At 41.8% G+C, this 24,412-nt stretch overlaps 1 protein-coding gene across 4 annotated transcripts in view; it reads left to right on the top strand.

Annotated features, from left to right (window-relative positions):
* Adamtsl1 (ADAMTS like 1) overlaps positions 1-24,412 on the top strand; it is a 949,615-nt gene that overhangs the window by 792,822 nt on the left and 132,381 nt on the right. For all 4 annotated transcript variants that reach the window (XM_052717522.1, XM_052717521.1, XM_052717520.1 and 1 more), the window contains one exon: positions 3,883-4,012. In XM_052717522.1, the coding sequence (XP_052573482.1) occupies positions 3,883-4,012 (130 nt within the window). The remainder of the gene's footprint in view (positions 1-3,882; positions 4,013-24,412) is intronic.

Here is a 24,412-nt window from a genome sequence, read left to right as displayed (position 1 = left end):
TTGTTATGTCGTCATACCGTGAATTTCCAGACTTGGAGATCTGCCCACAGTTGGCATTACAGAATATGATAGAATGATTTGAATATCCATAAATCTTAAATGCTCTACCCTGAACTGGCCAACCCAAATTAAAGAAAATTTGGAAGCTATAAAAGCTCAGGGAGAAAGAAATAAAATGCTAAAATTGCCATATCAGCCACATGACAAATACTACAATCTATTAAAGACAAAAATAATGTCTTGGAAGGAAATCAATTTGTATTCTGGTTTTATGATGTCATTTTTTTTTAAATGATGCCCTTATTTGATGACCTAGGTCAGTCTAACATTGGGGACATTCTCTTGCTTCAAAGACTTGGAGAAACCAAGGGTAGATTAGAAGAGAACTAACAAGCAGTAGGTATTTGTACTCTGTTAGATATAATTTGGCAATACAGAAGAGAGCCATAACTGCATACAAAGTTCTAAGCATAGATCAATATCTTTAGATGTGGGTATCTTTGCATACATGACTGTATATGGCTGAAAGCAAATTAGCAAGAATGTCTCATCTCACCACTTCCCTTAAACTGAACACTGCTGAAATGATTCCAGACAAATGTCTGGGTTATTTCTGAAAACCTCCAGGGAAGCAGATATGACAGCCTCTTGGTATTTTTAAATGTTAATGCTGTCAGTGAGTTCTTAGAACCTCAGACACACTCAGCTCCACCATTCAGCAACCACATGACCTCGGGCAAGTCTTTTCATGCTTCTAAGCTTCAGTTTCCATTTCTGTAACACTGGGTTAAAATACTGCTTGCCACATAGAATTGTAGAGAGAGCATAGTGATGTATGCTAGGTACTGAGCTACAGTACCTGGGCCATAACAGACAGTGTAAATGTTAGATGTTATGACTCTGGTAACAGAATAAAATGTCTGCTCAATGGACTCATTGAAGTATTTCTGTGCTCCATGAGAGTTATCTACCAAGTTTGTCAGTCACTGCTCAAAACACTACACTAGCACTGTCTAGGGTGTGCAGGTGTCTCTAGGGATATTGTTTTCTATGGTTATAGTCACTATGCATCTTATGGGTTGGTTCAACTTTCACTTTGCCCTAGGTCACTGAAGAAATCAAACAGAATCAAGGCAAAGCCAGTCAGGAACAGAGCAGCCTACAGAATGCTGGATACTAAAATGTGACGTCATACCTCACTTCTAAACACAGCAATCTCCCTTTCATTAAAATATAATGTGTCTTGGATCCCTAAGGTTCTCTTTTTATTTGTTGATTGGTTAGTGGTTACCCTGTTCCTCTGTTCTGCTCCTTCTGCACTAAAGTATCACATTTTACCACCGTGGCTATATAGCCTGGTAGCAGTTTTAAAGTATTTTTTGACATTAAAATATAATTACATTATTTACCCTTCCATTTCCTTCCTCCAACCTTTTTCATGTATCCTCCCTCGCTCTATCTCAAATTCATGCCCTTTATTTTTTTAACACACATTGTGTGTGTGTGTGTGTGTGTGTGTGTGTGTGTGTGTGTGTGTATTCCTAAATATATAAATATAACCTGCTCAGTCCATATAGAGTAATTTGTATGTTTTTTTTTTATTTCAGGGCTGAATATCACTTGGTAAATGTTCATTGGGGCCTCTTCCCTGGGGAAGACTATTTCCTCTTGCTCTCGTCATTCCTTAGTTACCTGTAATTCTTTGTCTAGGGTTGAGGACCTGTCAGATTTCCTCCTTTCGTATTAGAATGTCTATTGATGCCATTCTTGTTCAGGTAAAGTTTAGGCATGTTGGTAAGACTTCATGGATGTAGTTTCTCTGATATTTCTAGGAGACAATATCTCACAGCAAACTTACTGTTCCTCTGCCTTTTATAATCTTTTTATCCCCTTTCCTGCTATGATTCCTGAGCCTTAGGTACAAGAGATATGTTATGGATGTTTTAGTTGGGGCTGGGCACTACAGAGTCACTTGTTATCTGCATTTTGATTCTTTGTGTTTTTCTGTGATGATCTCTGACTATTGCATGGAGTCATTTCTTTGATAATGGGTGAGGCCTATATCTATCTGTGGATAGAAGGATAAATACTTAGAATGTAGTTAGGAATTATGTGTTTTGGTAAAGTTGTAATAATGGGTTCTCTACCAAGATCCATGATTTCACTAGCTCCGGCTAGTTAACTGGGTTTTCCAGTACCGGGCATGATTGCACTCATGGTGAGCAGGCCTTAAGTCCATTGAGAGCTCTTGGTTACCACCACAGGATGTGTGCCATCACTGCACTCTGTCTTATCATGCTATGCTGGTCATTCCTTTAGTTCATGAACATCATAGCTAAGTAGGATCATTGGTACCTTCCTTCTCTTTGAAGCTTGCATGGTACCTTCTGTTCCCATGAAAACTAGTCCTCAGGGAGAAGGCTTTTAGATCAGAACCAGATCAGTCATCTCAGTCGTGTGTCCAAACTATACGTTTCTTCAACCTCTCAGAGGCAACCAAGTGCAACAGCAATAGCCTGTATTTGGGGAGTCTCTTGAACAACCCTGACCAACAATTCAAAAATGGGGTTTCTTTATGCCTGGTGTTTGGATTTTTATAGATAGTCTATGGATCTTGAGAGAAGCATTGTCAGCCCAGATGAGAATTTTTCATTTAAACTATACATGTTTATACACATTTATATGTATTATATGTAATTTTTAGGTAGATAATAACAATTCCTTATGACTTTTTCAGACATCTTTATTATTATTTTACCCCCTTTCTTCCTTTTTCTATATTAATCTCCCCCTTCCTAATTAAAGCCCCCCATTTTTTCCAGATTCTCCTTAAATAACTTGAACCCTGCTATTCCCCCTTCTATTTTTCCCCCATCCCCCTACTCTGGCAGTGATGTCTTTTCACTTTCCTGGTTCCTACAGTTACTCCATATTATAAACTCACATCTGGAGGTTTAGAACCAGTAACTACAGATGAGAGAGAACATGTTATATTCGTTTCTGGGTCAAGTTTACCTCATCAATATTATCCTTTCTAGTTTTATCCATTTACCTGCAAAGTTCATGATTTTCTTTACAAGTGAATAGTATTCTATACTGTATAGTTACTACAGTATTTTCACTATTTGTTCATTGATTAAGGACATTTAGGTTGTTTCCCCTTCCTAGTATTATAAATAGAGCAGCAATGAACATGGCTGAGCAAGCAAGTGTCTGTGAAGAAGTAGGATGTCAAGTCCTTCTGGTGTACGCTAAGAAGTAGTACAGCTGGGTCATGGGGCAGATTTATTTTTAGCTTTGTTAGCATTCTCAACATTGATTTCCAGAGTGGCTGGACCTGCCTGGCGGCATTGTTAAAGCATTTCAGCCACCTGTGTCTTCAGAAAGTTACCCTCCTCAAGAGGTAGACCGAGGCCGGGCGGTGGTGGTGCATGCCTTTAATCCCAGCACTCGGGAGGCAGAGCCAGGCGGATCTCTGTGAGTTCGAGGCCAGCCTGGGCTACCAAGTGAGTCCCAGGAAAGGTGCAAAGCTACACAGAGAAACCCTGTCTCGAAAAAAACAAAAAAAAAAAAAAAAGAGGTAGACTGAAAGAGGTCGCAGGCTCATGATGTGGAAGAATTATGTTTAAAATATTGTGGCGTCTGAGTTCAAACCCGGGGCCTTGTTCGTGCTAAGCCATCACCCAACCACTGAGCTGCTCTCCCAGCCCTAGATCAAGTGATGCTTAACAAGACTGGCAGTGCTGTGCTTCCACTGTAGCTTCTAATGTGCAGTGAGAGTCCCACCCATCAGAGGCCTCCCACCAGCTGCCTGTCTACACCTCATCACCCCCAACAAACACCCACTCTGCACTCTGGCCTGACAGTGTGATTTGTACACAGGTGTCCAGGAGGCTGTGGTGAGCTGCCTGAACAAACAGACCCGGGAACTTGCTGATGAGAACCTTTGCGTGACCAGCCGGCGGCCCCCACAGCTCCTGAAATCCTGCAATTTGGATCCTTGCCCAGCAAGGTAAGGGATGTGTTGCCACCACTGCCAACCATGAGCATATGCTGAGCTGGGTGCATCTCTCTACGGGCAACACAGGAACACTTATTGTTACCCAATGTTTTGAAAAGCAATTAGCGTCAGTTCAAACTTCTAGTCAAATCCACTTAAATTTAATTGAAAGCAGGACCCCGGAATTCTAGCCCAATCAATGGTCATATAGTCCAGAGGCTCTACGCACTAAGCAAATTTTTATGGCATGGCTGTTATGTGCATGTAGCATTCTGTTGCTTTCCCCTAAAGTGAAAATGAACTGACCACAGACTTCATGATCTTTTAGCCTGTATCCCAAGCCCTCACACCATAGTAATAAACTGGCTTTCAAATTACAGAGTATAGGGTACTGAAGCATCTGGGTGGTATAACTGACCCACTGTGAAATCTGTGTGCACACAGCATGCAGATTCATTCTAGCATGCACTGGGGCGTGTGTGTATCATTCCATATGCGGAAAATCAATTAGAGCATTTCATTGTTCAGCCTTGCCTGTGTCTCATTATCGCCCAACCTCGAGTCTTCGCTAATCAATCCAATCACTGCTTTGGTCCACACAATTTTATGGTGTCTCGAGAAATTTGCCTTTTAGATACTTTTTTTGGAGCAAACCCCCTGTATGATTCTGGTTTGGAAGGGATATGTTTGAGGAACTAAAGCCAGACTTGCAAATCTGCAGCTGCGTTGAGGAATGTTACTGGATAAGGTCATGTCCTAGATATGAAAGGAATGCTGCTTCTGAATATTTCTCATTTCTCTGAAAAATACATCATATAAGAGTCATTATATTGTTTTCAGGTGCTAGCAGTAGTTTGCTGGTAAAGCCTGTGTGCTGATTGTCTTCTTTCTTGCCAGCTCTGGTAGTTTCGTTTTGTTGGGACTTAAAAGAGACAGATTCAGGCCTTCTCTAATCCCATGACACAGACCCATGGTGACTTCCTGGTCACCACAGTTGTTCCACATATTGATCTGAATGGCAAGACTGAGCTTTCACCTTCAAATATAGAAGTGAACATGCGTCACCAGTGCCACATCCTCCAAGGCAACCGTCAGCCACTTGCCTGGAACAGCATCGCACCCATCAGAACAATAGCCAGGAAAACAGAGTTGAGGGCTGGACAGAGAGAAGCAGACAAAAGAGAAGCTAGATCCAGTTTGTGAAATCCCAGGCAAGTTTACGGCATGGCTGCTATATGCATGTGTCTCTGCCACAGCTAGTCCCTCCTCTATCTAAATCTCCTGGCTGTTCGGGTGTGTGACCCTATGGCTTTACAAAGAATACAAACTCCTCTACCTAGTGACAATCCCCCGTATTAAAAGAAGTCTTGCAAGGACTTTGGCCAGAAGGCCAATAGGCCTGGGTCTCATCCTACCTCCCACCAACTAGCTGTATGGCTGTATGGTGACTGTTCTGTCTGTTCCCCGACCACAAAAAGAAATTCTTGGACAAGACAACATGAGGTTGCCATGCCCTGTGTAAATATCCCGTGACTATTCATTATTCTACAGGCAAAAGTTTCACCCAGCTACCAGCTCTTCTGGGTGGTGTTAGCTGCTGTCATTTATGTCCTGCTCCTCTTAGCACATTCCAGTGGTGTGGTGAGCTGAGGCAAAGCCAGGGAGTCAGTACTTGGACTGGGTGAAAATTGCTGGCATGTATAGTCACCGAATCCACTCTTTCTCTGACCAGAAAATAGTAATAATTATAATAATAATAATAATAATAAAAGACACAAATATGCTTTCTCATTCTCAAAGAACTAAGGTTAATTCAGATAAGGTTTCTTTACCCGTGGTCCTTTTTAATTGATTCTCCTGTGGACTATTTTGGGGTAGTACCTTCAGAGCAAGCCTCTCTTCCCGATCTCCTTCGGGATAAGATGTAGACACATGTTTGGTAGAGATGTAGCCACGTGCCCTTCCCCTTTCCACCCTCAGTCCATTCAGAGGTTATTTAGATCTTTAGTTCACCATTCTTCAGCAGGCTTCTGAGTGTTCTCTCTCTCTCTCTCTCTCTCTCTCTCTCTCTCTCTCTCTCTCTCTCTCTCTCTCTCTCTAATGTGTCTTATGATGGGCACAAACTGTCTGCACAGTCTTTTATTCTCTTGGCCTTTGCTGAACTCCACATGTTTTGGGGCAGGGGAGAAAACCCCAGCATTTCTATACAACATACAGAAATTCTTCAAGTCTTCACTTTTGGTATCTGTGAGGGGACAACTCCTGAGTGAGTGTCAGTTCTGATGACTGCTGGGGAGGAAGCCCGCAGTCTGTCGTACACTGGGACTAATGCTATAGCATCCAGAGTGACAAAGGCCTCTGTCTTTCTGGAGCAGCTTCTGAGGCCACACTTGGTCCTCCTGGTTTCCTCTGTGTGAAGCTGAGTTGGTATCAGAGGCACATGTCTGACTTTCACCAGCATTCCCACATGTAGCTTTCAGGCCTTGTCACTCCCAGCAGGAGAGGTACATTCCCAGGCTGGAAGGACTCTCTGGCTTTTCCAGCTTTGTGTGTATGTCTGGGTGCATATGTGTGCATGGATACAATGTTTACCTTCTTTAGATAACTTTTAGAAAAGTTTCTACAGAAGGGGCTAGATTTTTTAAAGCCCTTGCTCTCAGCTTTAAGTCTTGATCCTTCTCTCTGGATCTCAGTGATCTAGAAATCAACAGGTGACAGGTGATTGCTCGCCTGGAAACCATGTTTGTAATTAGGAAGGTTTGGTGAATGCTATGGATGAGAGCTGGAAGGCCTCACCGTTATTCCTATCCTATCGACTCTCGTCCGTCTTCCAGGAGATGTTTAAAATGCCATTGTTAGTTTAGTCTCCTTCTCATAAACTTGGGGCCTTAATTGTCAAGATAAAATGTATATAAAGGCTTATAGCATTTATGTTATCACTTGTACACAGAAAAGGATACTCAAAGTAAGGAAGGAGACAAGATGAACACCGATGGAGGGGACAGGGGCAAAGAGGTTTGATAGTTAGTGATGGCCATGGAAAGTTTGATTCTGGAAGGGCGGGGATCAGACTGTGGAGGAAAAGTATTCATTCCTTTGCAACCTCCCCTAAAATTGGCCATAAAGCATTGGATGCAGTCCAGTCTCTCTTGTAGACCACCAATGAAAACTTTCTTCAAAGCTGATAGGAAGGGAGTTACTGTCATGGAGAAGGGGACTCCTTTGTGCATATTTAACACCAGGTAATTTGAGTCTTGGAGGCTATACCATCCTTCCCAGTGTGTCCTCAGTGGGTGAGATTGGCTCAGGGAAGATTTTCAAAAGGAGCCAAGACCCATTGTGGGTCAAGAAATCAGTCTCCTGTTCCCAATTAAACAAACAAACAAAAAAAAGCTCTCTCTGGGTGTTCTAGTTATGTAAGTCGTTCCTGAAGAGACCTATTCTTAAAACTCAGGGGAACATCAAGGAGAAGAAGGTAGAAGGATCAGAGGATCAAAATAGCTACTGTGGGATAGTGCCTTTGACATGATAGCAATGCTGTAGTCATGAACTCTGAACGGTATGGTTGCCCGAATATAGCCTGGCCATAGCAGCCAACATGCCACTGTGTATGGGAGAAAGGTTCGTAAGGCCCTACCCCTGGATGAAGAACTATGGGCAATCAATGGCTATTGAGGGAGAAGAGAATCGGTGTTCTCTAGGGATGAACCTCCTGATAGGTTCTCCAATCCTGAGTGCTCAGTTCCAAACACATGTACGTTCAAACAACACTAACTAGACCCAGTAGATTGTGAGTCTTGCCCCAGTAACCAGGAGCTGAGGTTGTAGTTGTGACTTTCCACACCCAACATTCTAAAAAGTTATCCTATTTTAAAGATGAAAATGAAGATCTGAAAACATCCACAGCCTTTAAAAAGTTAGCCAAAAGTGACCAAAGAGGCTTAGATCTACTTGCTAGTTTTTTTGAGTGTACCAGGGATGTGAGAGCTTTATAATGAGCAATGCTAAGTGAAAAGTGGAACTTTCTGAGCAACAAATGCTGTGTGAGTTTTTTTTTAAATACTTTAAGAATTTAATAGCCGAATACACCATAATCGTATTATTTCTATCCTTCCTTCCCCCTCCAGTTCTTCTCGTGTCCCCTCACCTCCTCTGGAATCATGACCTCTTCTTCTATAATTATTATTGTTAGATGCACACACACACACACACACACACACACACACACACGTACACATCTTCGCCAGGTATGAGAGCACATGCCCCAAATCCCAGAACTCGGAAATAGAATCAGGAGGGTTATGAGTTCCAGGCACACCTAAGGTACCTTAGCACCCAAGTCTGCCTCAAAAATTAATAATGAAGAAAAACAAAAACAGAATCACAGTAGTCATTCAGAAAAATTCATTGTCATCTTTTAGTTTTGCTGAGAAATAATAGTTGTAATTTAAATGAAAGCATGCTATTTTTAAATTCAAGAGTTAAATCTGATTATATTTCAGCTAAGTCTTAACAAACAAATGACTATCTCCCTGGTTTATAATAGCAGTGACATGAGCAGGCAATGCAAGCCAGAAGTCACCACTTTTTTAAAAATTGTATGACTGTTATTAATTATAAGCATTTGATAGCTTGGCCAGTGTGTGTTGAAAAGATTTGGTAAATGTATGTGGAGGAGGGGAACAGAGTCAGCAATGAAAGCCAGATGGCTGAAAATGAAGGAAATTCCAGGCAATTTCTACAGCTTTGTTCTAACATACTTCTTAAACTAAACTTTTATTTCTGTGCAACGGAGAACAGCTGAGTGGTGCCGAGGAGATAAACAGTGGAGGGGGAGCTCCTAATTCCAGGAATGATACTCTTCTATCTTCCTTTCCCTCTCCCCACCCCCTGCAGTATCCTTAATCTCTTTGCTCAGTACTAGAACTGTTCTTAGAACTAACAAGAATAAAAGAAGCTGGGAGTCCTTATTTAAGGGGAGTGTTGGGGGCACAGAGTCCCCTCTTTAAAAGTAGACCAGAATGCCCACTTTATTATGCACTAACAAGACCCATACAGACTGATAGCATGTGATTTCCAATTTCAAGTTTTCTTTTATATTCACTTAAAATGCCCAGAGCATAAGGTGTCGCCTTTTAAGACAGCCATGTAGCCATGTTTTCATTTAGTTGGTGGAGTTTTCAAAGCATCACCGGCCCCGTGGTCTTGTTTTAAAGCCTGCTATTTCAACACGTCCTCTAAAGATTGGTTTATCTTCTACTGGTTCCCCAAAGTTTCCATATGCTGCCTTTTGGCTCTGTCCACACTAACTTTTAAAGCAAAAGCACACCGAAGCTCACCAGCATCCACAGAAATTAAGTCCAGATTTGGGGTCACGTCCTGGTGTTGATGGAGTACTAACTCTTACTACTATTGCCTTGTCTGGTGTATCCAGGTATATCATCCACTCTTTCCCTTTCTTCTACTGATGGGTAGGTGACAACACAGGAGCATGCTCTTAAATGTTGGGCCAGTGAAACTCATTGGGCCAGTGGATACCTGTGCTACTTCTCCACCAGGAATGCTAGCCCAGGGATCAGAATTGTTCTAGTAACATTTTGATACCAACAAAAATAAAAATAACCTTGTAAGGAGGCTAAAATGACTTTATGCATAGATGACACTGTGTGAAGTTAGAGAGAAAAGGAAGTGACTAAATGTACCGTCTCGACATGTCGCCTGAAAGAATGGATGATTCATTCTGAAACGATGAAACCATCAGCTTTAGGAAAACCATCTACTGAGTCCTAAGAAGGAAGCTTTTTCTGGTTTCTTAACATGTAAGAAATTGGACATCCCCTTAGACCTCCAAACCCTGCCTAAGCTCTGTGAAGTCTTTACATGGACCATTGACTGCTGTTAACTTTATGCACAAAAATTAAAGCAGATAGAGTTTTACATTTCAATGCTGAAAAAGTAAAAATGAAATGGGCATCTTCATGCCCAGCAGGCTGCTGGAACCAGTCCTCAAAATGACCAGAACACAAAATCCCATCTTGAGGATGTCGCCTGTTGAGGGAAGACTTCAAAACAGCAATGACCATTACATGGTTCTAAGGGAGCTTGAGGCTTCAAGGTGGCTTCTTCCTGAAGGAGGTGAAGCCTGTGCTGAACGGTGAGGCATAAAAGTAGGGGTTATCTGGGTGAAGGAAAAAGGACATGTTTCAGAACACAGGAAAGGACAAGAAGTGAATGCTTTAAAGAACAGGCCGAGGCCAGACGCAGGGAGGCCTCAGGTCATGGAGGTGTTTAGACTTTATTTCCTACAGTAGGTGGAGCCCAGTGAAGGAGTTTAAACAGGGTCACAAAAGCACCAGTCTTGCTTGGATGAAGATGGCCCTTGCTGACCATCAAAGACACTAAAATAGTGATGGCTAGCTTTTATAACCTATGTATCTCAACTATTTCTCGTGGCAGAATCAGAAATGACGTATTCTGCGTGACATTTCCAGTGACAAAAGCAGCAGAAATGCCGACATTTTGTTTGCTCCCTCCACTAACACAGTATGTGCTGACTTAGCCTGTCCAACTGACAGGACAATGGTGCCCCAGGTAAGGGCATCATAAAGGAAGTCATGATCAAGCTGGCTAAGGATGCTTCATCCCTGGAGCCCTTCCAGCACTAACAATCTGGGATCCTTTGAAGATAGGGATTATTTCCCACAGAATCAAAGTTGTGCAAATGAGAAAGAAAATGTGCATGGGTCCTATTAGAAAAAAAAATTACCTGGAATCACATTTAACACACAGAAACATCTCTACACAAAACAAGAACTGGCTTCCATGATAAAGAACCATGACACGTACAGAGAACAGGATTTCACTTTTCAGATGAAACACTTAGAATAGAATACAGCTGTAGACAGAAATGGTGAATGTTTTCACAATACCTTAATTACATTTGTATGTGTGCAAAGGATATAAATACACTGCATCCCTCTACTTAGAAGTTTATGATGCCCTTAAAGATAATCAGAATTTCTCTCTGTTCAGTCTCCATTGAATAAATATTTACTGACCGTTTCCTGAGCCAGTCATTGTACTGTGGTTATAGTCGTGGGCAAAACCCTTTTTGTTCTCTGAAGCTGGGAATACCAGGTCTTAGAGAAGGTCAAGGCTTTTTCTTTTGGGTATGGCCACTTGTTCATTTGTTTGAGGTTTTGTTTTGTTTTGCTTTGGTGCTTGAATTCTATCTAGGGCCACAATCATACTTGGCATGCTCTGTACTACTGAGATATACCTCAGCACCACATATTTTAAGCCCTGACGTCTTACAAACTGCTCTTCTCAAGGTAGATTTCAATTAAACAGTCCCTACATTCTTCCCTGCACCAAGAGCTAGCACACATATACCAGTCATCTATCCCATTGTTCACAGGCACCCTGAGGATGGAAATGCCACCACCAGGTAGCATGTTCCTAGGGACACAGTGATGAAATGTTAGAAGTTTTACAGGTCAGAAATCTTCCAGCTTACAAGCAGTTAACAAAACTAAAGTGGCACCTCTCAGAGTAAGGATTTCCTGTTTTAATTTTTTTGCCTTTCCTGACACTCTGTCTCTAAAGTCTTGGACTTAATGGCAGTCAAAGATTTGTCCAGAGCTTTGAAATAATTATTATGGGTACCTGAGCGCACACAAAGATTTCCCTGGAAGTTTTCAGCAGAAAACCTCATGCACAGTTTGAGATAAAGAGCTTTTTAGAGTTTGCTCTCTCTCAAACTGGGAGAACAAGCTATCAGAAGACTAGAGAAAGGCACAGCTCAAATGACATGTTTAAGAACACAGAATTGAGAGGGAAAAACCAGCTCTGCATTAGCCCAGCTCCCAGGCACACTCAGGTTCATTGACTTCCTGTACTGTTCTTGGGTAATTATTGTCCTTAGGCCTGCAAAACATACAAGGGTCACAGACTACATTTGGAACAGGTAGGTGAAGGTAGTCCCCTCTCTGTAACATGTGCTATCACTACTATCCATGAGTGGATATGTCACTTTTTTGGCCACTAGAGAAATCTAGCCATTTGATTATAAAAGCCAGGACAGTTCCTCTCCCAGGTGTAGAGCCTGAAAGCTACTCTTCTCTGGGTGATGGTGTAAATACACACAGAAGCCATGATTTGCATTATGAGCATGTGTGCCTCTGGGAGAAGGAACTCATTATCATCTCAGTCTTTTTGTTTCCTTTTATTGAAAACCATTTTTTCCTAATAGAAAGAACCATGGCAAGAATGAGGAAACATTCAGGATGAACTGAACACTGCGGTGGTTTGAATGAGAATGGCCCTCATAGGCTCTTATATTTGAATGCTTAATCACCAGGGAGTGGAACTGTTTGAAAAGATTAGAAGGCTAGGGAGCCGTGGCCTTATTGAAGTAGGTGTGGCCTTGTGGAAGAAAGGGTGTCATTGGAGTTAGGTTTTGAGGGTTTGTTTTTTTGTTTTGTTTTTTGTTTTTATTTTTTTAAGTTTTGAGGTTTTAAAAGCCCACACCAGGCCCAGTGTCTATGGCTGGCTCCCTGCCTATGGATCAAGATGTAAAGCTCTCAGCTCCAGGGCCATGCCTGCCTACATGCCACCATGCTCCCCACTATGATGATAATAAATTAGCACTGAAAATGTAAGCAAGCTCCCAATTAAATGTTTTTTTTTTATAAAAATTGCCTTGGTCATTGTGTCTCTTCATGGCAGTAGAACATTGACTAAGATAAACACCAAGAGGAGACTTCATAATGCTAAATATTCCCCCATCAAAAAAATGAAGATTGCTTAAAATAAGAAAACAAGATGGGGCTTTTAACTCAAATAAATGTGGTGGCTCTTGTTTCTTTATGACCTTGGGTTGCCTACTTTAGTTTCTATATGTTTAAGTTGCCTTACCTGTCAAACAAAGATAATTATTTTGACAACAGAGAGGGCCTCTACAGCAGAGAGAGAAACAAGAAATTTCCAGATTCCCTAAGCCTTATAGCCTAAGAACTTTCTATTTGTTTCCTACTAGTGGGAGCCCACAGAGGTTTCCTAGTGAGATCTGAGCTCGTTTTACCCAGCAGGAATGCATAAGGGGATGACTTGATCATGGGCATGGTTACCAGGTATTTGGAAGGGTCTGCACTTGCCTGTGCAGTATGCTTTGATCTAGTAAGGGGGAGGTCTTTTGCCCCACCCCTCAGCATTGTTATAAAAAGCCCTTTTGAAGAGACAGAAGGGGTCGTTGAGTATTGACCCAGGTCCTCCCAAAGCTATCCTATGTTTCTGTCTGTCTCATCTCTGCCCTCTTTCTATCTACAAATTTCTTATTCCTCTCTCCTCCTCCTCCTCCTCCTCCTCCTCCTCCTCCTCCTCCTCCTCCTCCTCCTCCTCCTAGGAAGCCTTTAAAAGGGTGAGGGCTGGCCTCCCACACCTACTCATTGCAGTTTTTCCTAAAATTTGTTAACCAAGTAATGGTGGGAGCAAAGTTAAGAGAAGCTATGAATAAAATCTAGCCTTAAGCCAGCTTTTTACCTGAAAGGATCTGGCTTAGGCAGTACTAGACAAGGAAGCAGGATAACTGGTCTCCACGGTATCCACAAGTTCTTCAGAAGGTGGAACCTGTTGGAATATTACATTTGAAATTATTACTTAATCTGATAAAGTGAGTTTTAAGTACCTCAATGAGCTGAGGAGATGGGGACAAAGAAGACAGAGCTTGCCATCCCTGTCTTAGTCACTGTTCTATTGCTGCAAAGAGACACCATGACCAAGGCAGCTCTTCTATAAGAGAGCATTTAATTGGGAGCTTGCTTACAGTTTGAGAGGGTTGGTCTATTATCAGCATGGTAGGAGCACGGTGGCATGCATGATACCAGAACAGTAGCTGAGAGCTATATCCTGATCTTCAGGCAGGGCCTGGTGTAGGTTTTCGAAACCTCAAAGCCCACCACCAGTGACATACTTCCTCCAATAAGGCCCTATCTCCTGATCCTTCTAATCCTATCGAAGAGTTCCACGCCCTCCTGACTAAGCATTCAAATATATAAGCCTATGAGGACCATCTTATTCAACCACCACAGTCCCTAAACATGTTCGTGTATTAGGACCCACAACAGAGAAGGGGGTGGACATCCCTTTGGCAAGTAAGAAAACAGCAGAGAATGAGCAATGTTGTCCTGACAGTCAGAGAATCCCGTGATAAGTCAGAACAAAATCTTGAGGTTTATGTAAATGGTGCTATTCCTAGCTGGTTGTCTCCACAACATGTATGGAAGGGAACAAGGAACCTACAAGAAAAAGAGAAACCAAGAGTGTAGACTAGGAAAACAAAAACAACCCACTGTGGTCCAGTGGCCTGAGCCCACCTTTGCACGAGATTCAGTTTTCTAATGCTCACATTTAGTTGATGCAATTAATATGTCAGACATGGTGTGTTAGCTGCTCTTTGATTGTTGTGATGAAATGTGACCAAAACCATCTTCTTAAAAGAGCGAGCCTGTGTTGGCTGATGGTTCCAAAGAGCTAATGTCCATAACTGCCAGCTGTAAACTGTCTGATCATATCTGTATCTACACACAGGAAGGAGAGAGGGAGAACAGGAAGTGGGGTGAGGCAGGAAACCTTTAAAGCCCACCCCAGTGATGTAATTCCTCTACCAAGGTGGCACCTGCTAAATGTTCCATAACTTCTCCAAACACTGTCACCAACTAAAAACTGAGTGTTTAAGTACATGAGCCGATGGGGACAGCTATCATTTGAGCCACCACACCAGGCATGGTGCCAGTCTCTTAATATATTATATTATGTAATTTCCCCATAAATTTTTGATAATCCTATTCTTTTCCTGCATTTAGTTATAGCTAAATAAGTCTTTAGAGCAGTGTTACTCAATTTTCCTAATGCTATGACCCTTTAATACAGTTCCTCATGTTGTGGTGACCCCCAACCATAAAATTATTTCATTGTTACTTTGTAACTGTAATTTTGCTACTGTTATAAATTGTAATGTAAATATTTGATATGCAGGGTATCTGATATGCAACCCCCAAAGGGGTCATGACCCACAGGTTGAGAACCACTACTTTAGAGAGACACATAACTACCAAGTGGTAGATCCAGATTTAGCACAAGGTGTATATAATTCCAAAACAGTCACTAAAAGGTTGGGGGGTCAGTCCTTCCCTTTATCAATGATCCTTATAGATCTATTGATCACTCCAGCTGCTACTTTCCCTACTTCAGGCACTCCTTGCAGGCTCAGGAATTACCTCTGGGAAAAGTATCCACACTAGTTGCCTGTAGCTCATAACCCAGTAAAGCTAACAAACAAGTTACAAGGTCTTCATTCTTCATCCCATGCTTCCAGTTACCAAGAACAGAAAGCAGCTCCTGGAGAAGGCTTTGCACTGAATGGGATGGAGTCAAAAATCCATCAGAGCCAAGACTTCTCAGGGCAAAGCCAAACCCTTAGGAAATGAAGCATGTGAAAAGAGGGCTCAAATAGACCTAAGTGAATCCTTTAAAACCCAATGCTGACTCATTAAGCATAGAACTCCTTTCCCCTAAAAAAAAATTCTTAAGGAGAAATACTGAGTCATCAAGAAAGATGCAGCCTAGGCTTACACATCTGGACGATGCTGGAGACTGCCTTGGCACGTTGACGTTTTGCTCTGCCATCACAAACAACCATTGCCCCAGTTTGTGCTGAGCCGGTCAGTGTCTGCTAATGTAATAAATTATCACCACCTCCTGAGCATGTTGCCTGCACAAATGCACACACACAAACACAAACATACTTTCTTTTGCCAAACTAGGTCCCTCCTCCTTTTCTGTGCCATTTTTTAATAGTTTGCTAGTACCTCCCCGCTCTCTCCTCCAGAGGCTTATTCTCAAGCACTTGCCTCCTAACTATCCAAATTCCTAGCTGGCTCTCTTCTTCCTATTATAAAAAGTACACTATTCCGATTTCTTTCACCCTCCCTTCTCATCCATTCAGTTCAATTCAACTAAGTAATAATAATAATTCAAAACTGTTTAAGTTAATAAACAATCTAGATGTACATTTCTTACCTCAAGCTCTTATTCCAGCCTTGAGATTATGGACTTGTATAAATTAGACTTAAGATTCAGTGAGTCTGAATTTTCCAAAAACTTGGCTACAGAGAGCTTGTGTAACTTTTCAGAGCTCAGTTTCTTCCTCTTTAACCTCAAAAGGGCTGTTGTGAGGATATGAGCCTTAAGTGCTCAGTGTGGTGCCTAGCAATATTAAGTTAACAGGTATTAGTTTGGGATTTCAAGGAGGGCAGGTTTATATATCTCTATAAGAAGTTGTCCCTATTTAGAGGAAGTAGGCAATTTTTGTGGACTTCAGAAAATTGGAGTTCCTGAGAATGTCTGAGCCAAAAGTATCCCACAATTAACTCTTGCCCTTGGAGGGTAGCAATTTTCTGCTGACTAAAGGAAAATCCAGCTTAGTTCAGTGAACATTTTTTTAATTCTTTCTCAGCTATAGACTCTAGAAGAAAAATTAGTCTCAGTCATAGACCCTGGGCCAGTCACTAAAAGTACAATGGGAAAACATTATACAAACTAATCACTTTAGCACCATTCAAAGCATAAGAGCCATGGGCGAGATTTGAGCAGTTAGTATACAGGAACTGAAGAAAGGTCATCTAATGTAGATTGAGGAAGGTAACCACCCAGATAATTCTCTTTTTGCTAGAGATGCTAGAGAGGTTTGGGTTGTTTGGTTTTTTTTTTAATTGATCAAACATGCTATTAGCATGCTCTTAGATACTCCCTAAGAATCTAAGGATAGACTTTTCCAAAGCCTTCCAGGGTCATTTGTGCCTGGCCATCTGTGCCCTTTCTCTTTCCAAGGTAAGCCTTAAAATACTTGATTCTCCTGTATAAGGGCCCCTCTAGTTATACTTAATAACTAGAGAGCTGACACATTTCTGTAACAGCAATTATAGCAGCTGGTTAAAAATGGATCAAATCAATGTCCTGAAGGTTCCCTGGACCTTTGTCCCTATGGACACCATCTAGCTATCATTTCCACACTTCTATGAGTTCCCCTAGAAAGTCTGCTGCCTTAACCACCTATTCTTTTCAGAAGGTAAGAGAGAGATTTAGCATATAAAGCACTCCATTTGCCTTGCATCATGAGGCACCAGTGGGAAACTGGGAAACACAGGGCAACTTGGCTCTTGCAATCCCTTTACCACGCCATCATCCTTAGCTGTAAACTCGGGGATCATGAGCTCTGGGCTTGAGAACATTTGGCAAAGCTCTCTCGACTCTGTGGAGCTTGGGGTTGTGTAAGTACAAGGTGCGGAACTATTATTCCCTAGTCCTCTTTGAGCCATCCCCTTCATCCCTTGCCACATGAGATATTTCAGAAGATTGGTTTTCTGGGCCCTGCTGTCTGATCTCTCTTCCAAAAGACTGCCTATTGTGCAAGTGTCTTTGGAAGCTTTGCCTAGCACACAGAGAGGGCAGTGTTATAGAGACGTTTGTTTGAAAGTCAACCTCCAAGTTGTTTTAAAGTTTAAAGAGGAAAGAAGAGGTCAGGAAATATATGCCTTGGCCTTAGAAAAACACCACATGGGTTCCTGCTTCATTAGTGGCAGAGAGACACAGGAGAAGACTCTGTAGATCATTCCTGAGTGCGCCTTGGATGCACTTTAGGAAATCAGATTGAGGATCGTAATAATAATAATAATAATAATAATAAATGAAGCTTGTTTAATGAGTGCACTTACTTGGGAAATTTTCTGCAACTTAAAAAATGATCTCTGTGGATAACAGACAGTTCCACCCCTCCCCCACGGGTCACATTTTTCCTGCCTCAACTCCTTCCCTTGCTGAGCAAACCAGGAAAATCACAGACTGTATTACCCAAAGCTCATATAGGTTTAAACTTGGTCAAGCTTTGGGATAAAATCACAGGAGGAAACTGTTAAAAGCAAGGTATTTATGGATGTAAAAATCACCACAGCTAGACAGACACCATTTATCAATGCTCTTCTCTTTGAGAAAAATAAATAAAATAAAATGATACTGGAATTCCAATCTGGGGAAGATGCTGACAGAGAAGCAGATCTTCTCACAAGACGCACCTGCTGTCAAGTTCAATGCTTTGCAGCCTTCTGGTAATGGGGGCCCATTTGTTTGCAATTGAGGGAAAGAGAGACAGTAAGCTGATGGCTTGGAGGCCAGGAAGGCCTGCTTTTCTCTCTCCTTTCTTCTGTGTTACCTGCCAGGCACTTACACAGATTTGAAGGCACATCCCAGGCACACCTAGAAATATTTTATGTGAAAACGAGCACTGTCACCCATTTTTATCTTTAAATTGATGGAGGCTGATGATAGAGCTGACCCGTGGTGGAGGGAAATGAAACCACATGTGGGTTGGATTGACCCCACCTTGATTTAGCAGAGTAGGTGCTCTTTCCCAGCTCACCCTTGTGCACTCACCATCCCCAGGAAGGTATTCTGCAGAACAAGCTTGGCAAAAGCTAGGCTACTTGTTAGCACACATCGTCTCGCTGCAGCTGTGTGTGCATCAGACAGGTGTAGTCTGTGGTTCAGTGGGATGTACTCCTGACATAAAGGAAGGTGGCAGGCTGGAGTCTGGTATGCACAGTGATAATGTCTGGCTATAGCTGTCTGCATCCTGAAATGTATAAAATTCCCTTTCCATATTTATTTATAGTAAATAAACGCTAAATGAAAGTTCATCCTAACATTTGTACCAGTCTGTAATTGCTGGTCTGCCACATAAGGCATTTGGAGACATCTTCCACAAGCCCTAGTCTATGACCAGGCTAGGATCTACAATGGATACACTTCCTAAATGCCAAGTGTACACATTTGTTCACAAAACACATTCACTACCTGAAAATGCCATTGTAAATACAGACTTTGTCTCCAAAGTCTATGCTCCATGCCTTAGGTCCTATGCCTCACGCCAGATAATACTGATCATTATACCAATGAATCCATATTTGTCATGGGCCACAGTGTTGCCAACCAGTTTCTTGAATCAGGGTTCCCTCATTTTGGTGATTGAGGGAATCATGACCATGTAAAGAATTTGGGGGTTATTTAATTCTCACTACATCCCATGACTTCAATACTAGAAGATCACAGGGTTTCATTGTTTACATTCTAAAAAAACAGAAATCTGCCAGAAGTTTAGCCAGTAAACTTGTCTAGAATTTTTAACCGATGAGTGCCCCTCAGAGCCTCAGGTTATAGATTCTCTGAAGCTGGAGTTTTCCTGGTCCTGCCTGGGCCACGGTCAGGACAAATCTCTCTCACCCGCTAGTCCGGCAGCCGCTCAAACCCAACCAAGTAAACACACAGAGACTTTAATTACTTATAAACTGTATGGCCATGGCAGGCTTCTTGCTAACTATTCTTATATCTTAAATCAATCCATTTCTATTAATCTATAAGTTGCCACATGGCTCGTGGCTTACCAGTATCTTAACATCTTCTCATGGCAGCGTCTCCCTATTCAGCCTTCTTGTTCCCAGAATTCTCTTCTCTGCTTGTCCCACCTATACTTCCTGCCTGGCTACTGGCCAATCAGCATTTTATTTATACAGAGCGCTATGCACAGCAATTCTCAGAGGGTAACTTGGTCCAGTTCTTGAATTTTATCTGTGAAGAAAGAGGCCAAAGGTATTCAGCGACTTGCCCAAGTGGATGTTGGCTGGTAATGCTCAAACTAAAAGCCTGAAAATGATTCCCGACTTTGAATGGGGAGTTTATGATAAACAGGAAGATTCAAAGGCTGCTGAGGGGAGTCAGATTGTAGCTCCAGGGCCACGTCCTCAGTTCAAGCCCTGGTTCTGCCACTCACCGATGTTATCCCTGACCAGGGCTTTAACCTCTCACTGTCTTCACTTCCTTATCCACAAGGTAAGGATTAAATAGTACCTGCCTTAGGGCCAGCACATAGGTTCCTTCATTAGTGTATGTGAAGCTTCTCCCATGAGCATCTGGCTTTCCAGGAGCAGGCTATATGTAGGAGGCCCCAGTCGCTGACTAAGGTGACAAGTGGCCTGAGGGCCCAGGGAATCACAGGTAGACATAATATATTCTTCACTGGAAGAAGAAAGGATTTCCTTACCTTTCTGCAAAATGGTTTTATTCATTCTCTGTGCTTCAGTCTGCAACAGCAACAGTTGAGAATGATATGTGGAGCTGCATGAAGACCTGTGCCTCAGGTAGACTTTTGCACTTTCCGTAGTATCCATAGTCATCAGGGACGACCCCTGATTGTTTGGGGATGGAGAGTAGGGGATAACCAGTAAAGTGAAAAATGGAAGAAGGCAATTTAAAAATGACTGCATTCACAGAGTTTGCAGATTTTCCCCCTAGTAATGCAGTATAAACAAACTGGAAATTCACTTGGCCTCCATATTGCATGGAGTAAAGCATTCTCCATGGTTTTCCCCAAGCTATATGGGTTTTACTGTTATTCAGAATTCTTCAAGTGTCCCACTCTTCCTGGCTTCCTAGCTGGAAAAGTATGTAACCTAGGAAATACTGGGCTGCATGAAGTCAAACAGTTCATTATAAGTGGGAAACAAGCAAAATTAAATAGAGTAGTTATTCTTAATTTAATCATTCTACAAATAAGCAAAAAGGAGCCCTCAAGAACTATTTTCCTATTGCCCTCTCTTGTGTATGAAAAATGTTATAGCAACAATGACTATAAGAATAACAATGGCAACCACCTTCAGCTGCTTTGTGTCTATTCCCTGAACAAGCTAGAGGTTAACAGAGAGGAATACAGGTCAAAATCTAGACCAAGTATGGGGCTCGCTCCTCCATCCTTACTAACTGTGTGATCTTTAAGTTATTTCAATTGCCCCAACATAGCTACAGCAGAGTGGCCATGAAGAACTAGTGAACTAGTGAGCACAGTACCTAGTAGGCAACAAGCGTCGGATGGTAATGGAAGCTAGCATGGTAACTATCATCATCCTTATTCCGCAGTAAACAAGTTGACATTCTAAGAGAGCAGCATGGTCAACATTATAAAACGCTAATGGAAGCAGAGTCCAGCACTGCATATTGTGACCCCAAATCTGGAGCCAGTGCCATGTGTTGACACTAAGCTCATATGCCTCCTCCTTGGTAAACAGGGAATGAGGGTGCTTTGTCAGTTCTATCAGATCCAAGTGCGTTTAAAAATAGTGTTTCAAGGCTCACAGTCCTAGCATTAAATAACAGCATGTGAAATCACAAACAAATGAGCGATTTAACAAGGCAATATGCATCCTAATATGAGATTTCTACTTGCTCAGACTTTAGACAGATACAGTCCCATAAACTGTACCAAGATAACAAAACATCTGAGTAAAAAAACACACTCTACACAAAGAAGTCTTTGAACCTAACTTGAAACACAATTTCAGGTAGTTTTTGTGTGGCAGATATAAAAGTATTTGTGAAATCCCTTTGCTTCACTTGCCAAGTAAACAAAATCCAGGTCTAGAAAGGGCAAGTGCCTCTGTAACCAAGCAGAACATCAGTGGGAATAGCAGCATCCTGTTCTCCAGAGAGGTATGTGCATGTGTGCATGAATGTGTGTGTGTGTGTGTGTGTGTGTGTGTGTGTGTGTGTGTGTGTGTGTAAGTGTAGGTGTATCTGTGTCCAAAGGTAACATCAATGTGTACATGTCTGTGTGTATGTATGTCCCTATATGTGTGTGTCTTTGTGTGCATGTCTCTGAGTATAAGTATCTGTGTCTAACATCTGTGTGTATATGTCTTGTCTGTGTCTGTGTATGTCAGTGTCTGCATGTGTATATGTGTTTATGTCTAATTTCTGTGTATGTGTGGCATGTGTGCACCCCAGCTCTGATTGAATTAATTATCCCCTGTATAAATATCTGGCTGCTTCTGGGCCCTCACTTATCAAACTCCTGAGACAGAGATAGCAAGTTGTCTCCAAGGAAAATTACAGCCAGGCTTGGAATGGATTTACGGGCTGCTCAATCAAGGAGAAAGGCCTGTGTGAAGCACCATGCCTTTCATTGGAGCCCATTAAAAGCTAACAGTCCTTGTGACAGCCAGGAAAAAAGAAGCTGGTCATTAGGTATATTCTATCCAGGAGTGTCCCAGGCCCCATGAGTTTATAATGTGGTGATCTCAAGTCATTGTTGTCATGAAGGATTTGGTGGCCCAAAGTGCCTCTGTTCCCCAGCCCCTCTTCTATACTCACAGGTACATGAAGGAAAACAAAGATAAGTAAGAGCCAGAATGTTCTAGGGGTAAACTAAACTTTCTATTCAGCATTCTTTCCAGCGCTGAGGTGAGGATTAAAAATACCAGTTCGCCAAATGTCTCCTGCTTTCCTACACCTCATTCTGCCTACACTTGTCTTTGCTTACACCTTTGCTGGCTATCACATATGTGTCAAGATTCAGCCTAGCACCCACTAACTTTGAAAGCCCTTCCAGGGCTTGACTCTCTTGATGCCTAAGCCCATATCCCATGCTCTCACACTTACTGGTTTCATAATCTAGACTGGGAGCCTCAGGAATAGGGTTTATATTGGTTCTTTTTACTACTTTGCCCCTTTACAGGCAGGCTAGCCCACAAAGGTACTCCATAGATACTCCTGAAATGAATAAGTAAATGGATAGATTAGATCAAGGCCATTAATAGGGATTTTAAGTGTCTGTGTTCTAATTATTCAGCCAAATACTTGAGATATAGAGCACTAGGCTTTGGGCAATGACTGCACAGTTGCAAACACACTGCACATGTGACTGGACAAATTGCTCTTACAAACAAAAAAAATTCATTGTGATCAAAGATAATAAAACCAAATCTCTGAACCCTGACACAAAAGGCTGACAGACACAAGCATTTCACTTAGAGAACTTATAAATGCAAGTGTCCATATATAATAGGCGAATTTAAAACTGTTCATGATAACTAACTCCAGGGACCCTGTTGATTTTCTGGGCCCACTACACTGAGTAGACCAGCTGGGTGATCTCTAGTAACAATTTACTCCACAGCCAGAAGTCCGAACTGAAGATGTGGAAGGCTATGATCCCCAGAAGGATCATAGGAGGGCCTGTAAGGAGGGCCACTGGTTACCTCTTCCTAGAACTTAAGGATTTGCATCAATCTTTAGCATTTATTGACTAGAAGATGCTCCTCCTGTGTGTGGCCATATCCTTTTGTTCAAATATGTCTCCATCTCAACTTTATCTTTTAAATAGGAGACAATTCCCTTTAAATTAGGATCTGTCCTATTGACCTCATTTAAAATTTTCTCTGTAAAAACCAAATCACACTCTCATGGATTATGCTAGGAATTAGGCCTTTCCATACACATAGGAGGATAGGGGCCACAATTCAACCCATGATAGAAATATAGTACTTAGGTTTGTAGTGTTTCCCTGAGAAATATCACCTGCAAATCATTGTGTATGTAGAGATATCTGTTCTGACGTGATGGCTATCAAATCATTTCCTTAACTCTAAAACAAAACACTGCATCCCAAAATCTTAAGAGCCTGTGCTCTACTTGGAATGATAAGTAAGAAAAAAAATAAATGAGATCATAAGGTGGTCTGGCACTTAACTTAAAACAGCAATGCAAATGAATAGAAATAAGGGGAGGGCTTGAATCAGACCTTCAGGCAGGAACAGGGAAATGCATCAGGCAGGGAATTTTGGGAACAATGTTCAAAAGTGAAAAAGCAAAGGAGTGTGTTGGGAAGTGACTGAACCCAGCAGAAGCTCACTTTATTTGAAGGAGATCACTCTAGACAAATAAGAGGCTTTACTATGGGAGTTTAGTGTACAAACACTAGTCATGTACGATGAAATTAAGAAAAAGAAAACCTGGGATAAAAAACAAAAATATGTTGGGGTAAAACAACAAATAACACTATGTTGATGATCCTAGAAATCCATTATGTGACTTTGACCACAGGAAAACAACTTTGGAAACCTGGAATCAGAAATTTCCACCTAGAATTCTATACAAGCCAACTAAAATATCAAACTCCTGAGAGTCAAAGGAATTTTATATCTACACCACTAAGCTCTTGAGAAACTCATTTCTGAGTTTCATCAGCTAGCAGGAATTCTAATTTTTATTTCTAATTAATATTTAAAAATTGAACATATTTGTGAGGCCCAGCATACGTTTCTATCCTAGGCACAGTGTGCCAGGTCAGGCTGATCATGTAGAGTGACGTCATACATCACTTCAGTTATCATTTCTTCATGTTCAGAACATTCAGAAGTCTCTTTACTAGGTATTCCAATATTCGGTTCATTGCTATGGATTGCAGGTGTCCTGCTGTGCTGTGCATTAGAAGTTGGTGCTACTACCCACTGTACCATCTGTCCACTAGCC

The sequence above is a fragment of the Peromyscus californicus genome, unplaced genomic scaffold (assembly GCF_007827085.1).
Source record: "Peromyscus californicus insignis strain IS unplaced genomic scaffold, ASM782708v3 Scaffold_5__1_contigs__length_169319896, whole genome shotgun sequence".
Classification (NCBI taxonomy): domain Eukaryota; kingdom Metazoa; phylum Chordata; class Mammalia; order Rodentia; family Cricetidae; genus Peromyscus; species Peromyscus californicus.
This window is presented reverse-complemented; position numbering and strand designations above follow the sequence as displayed.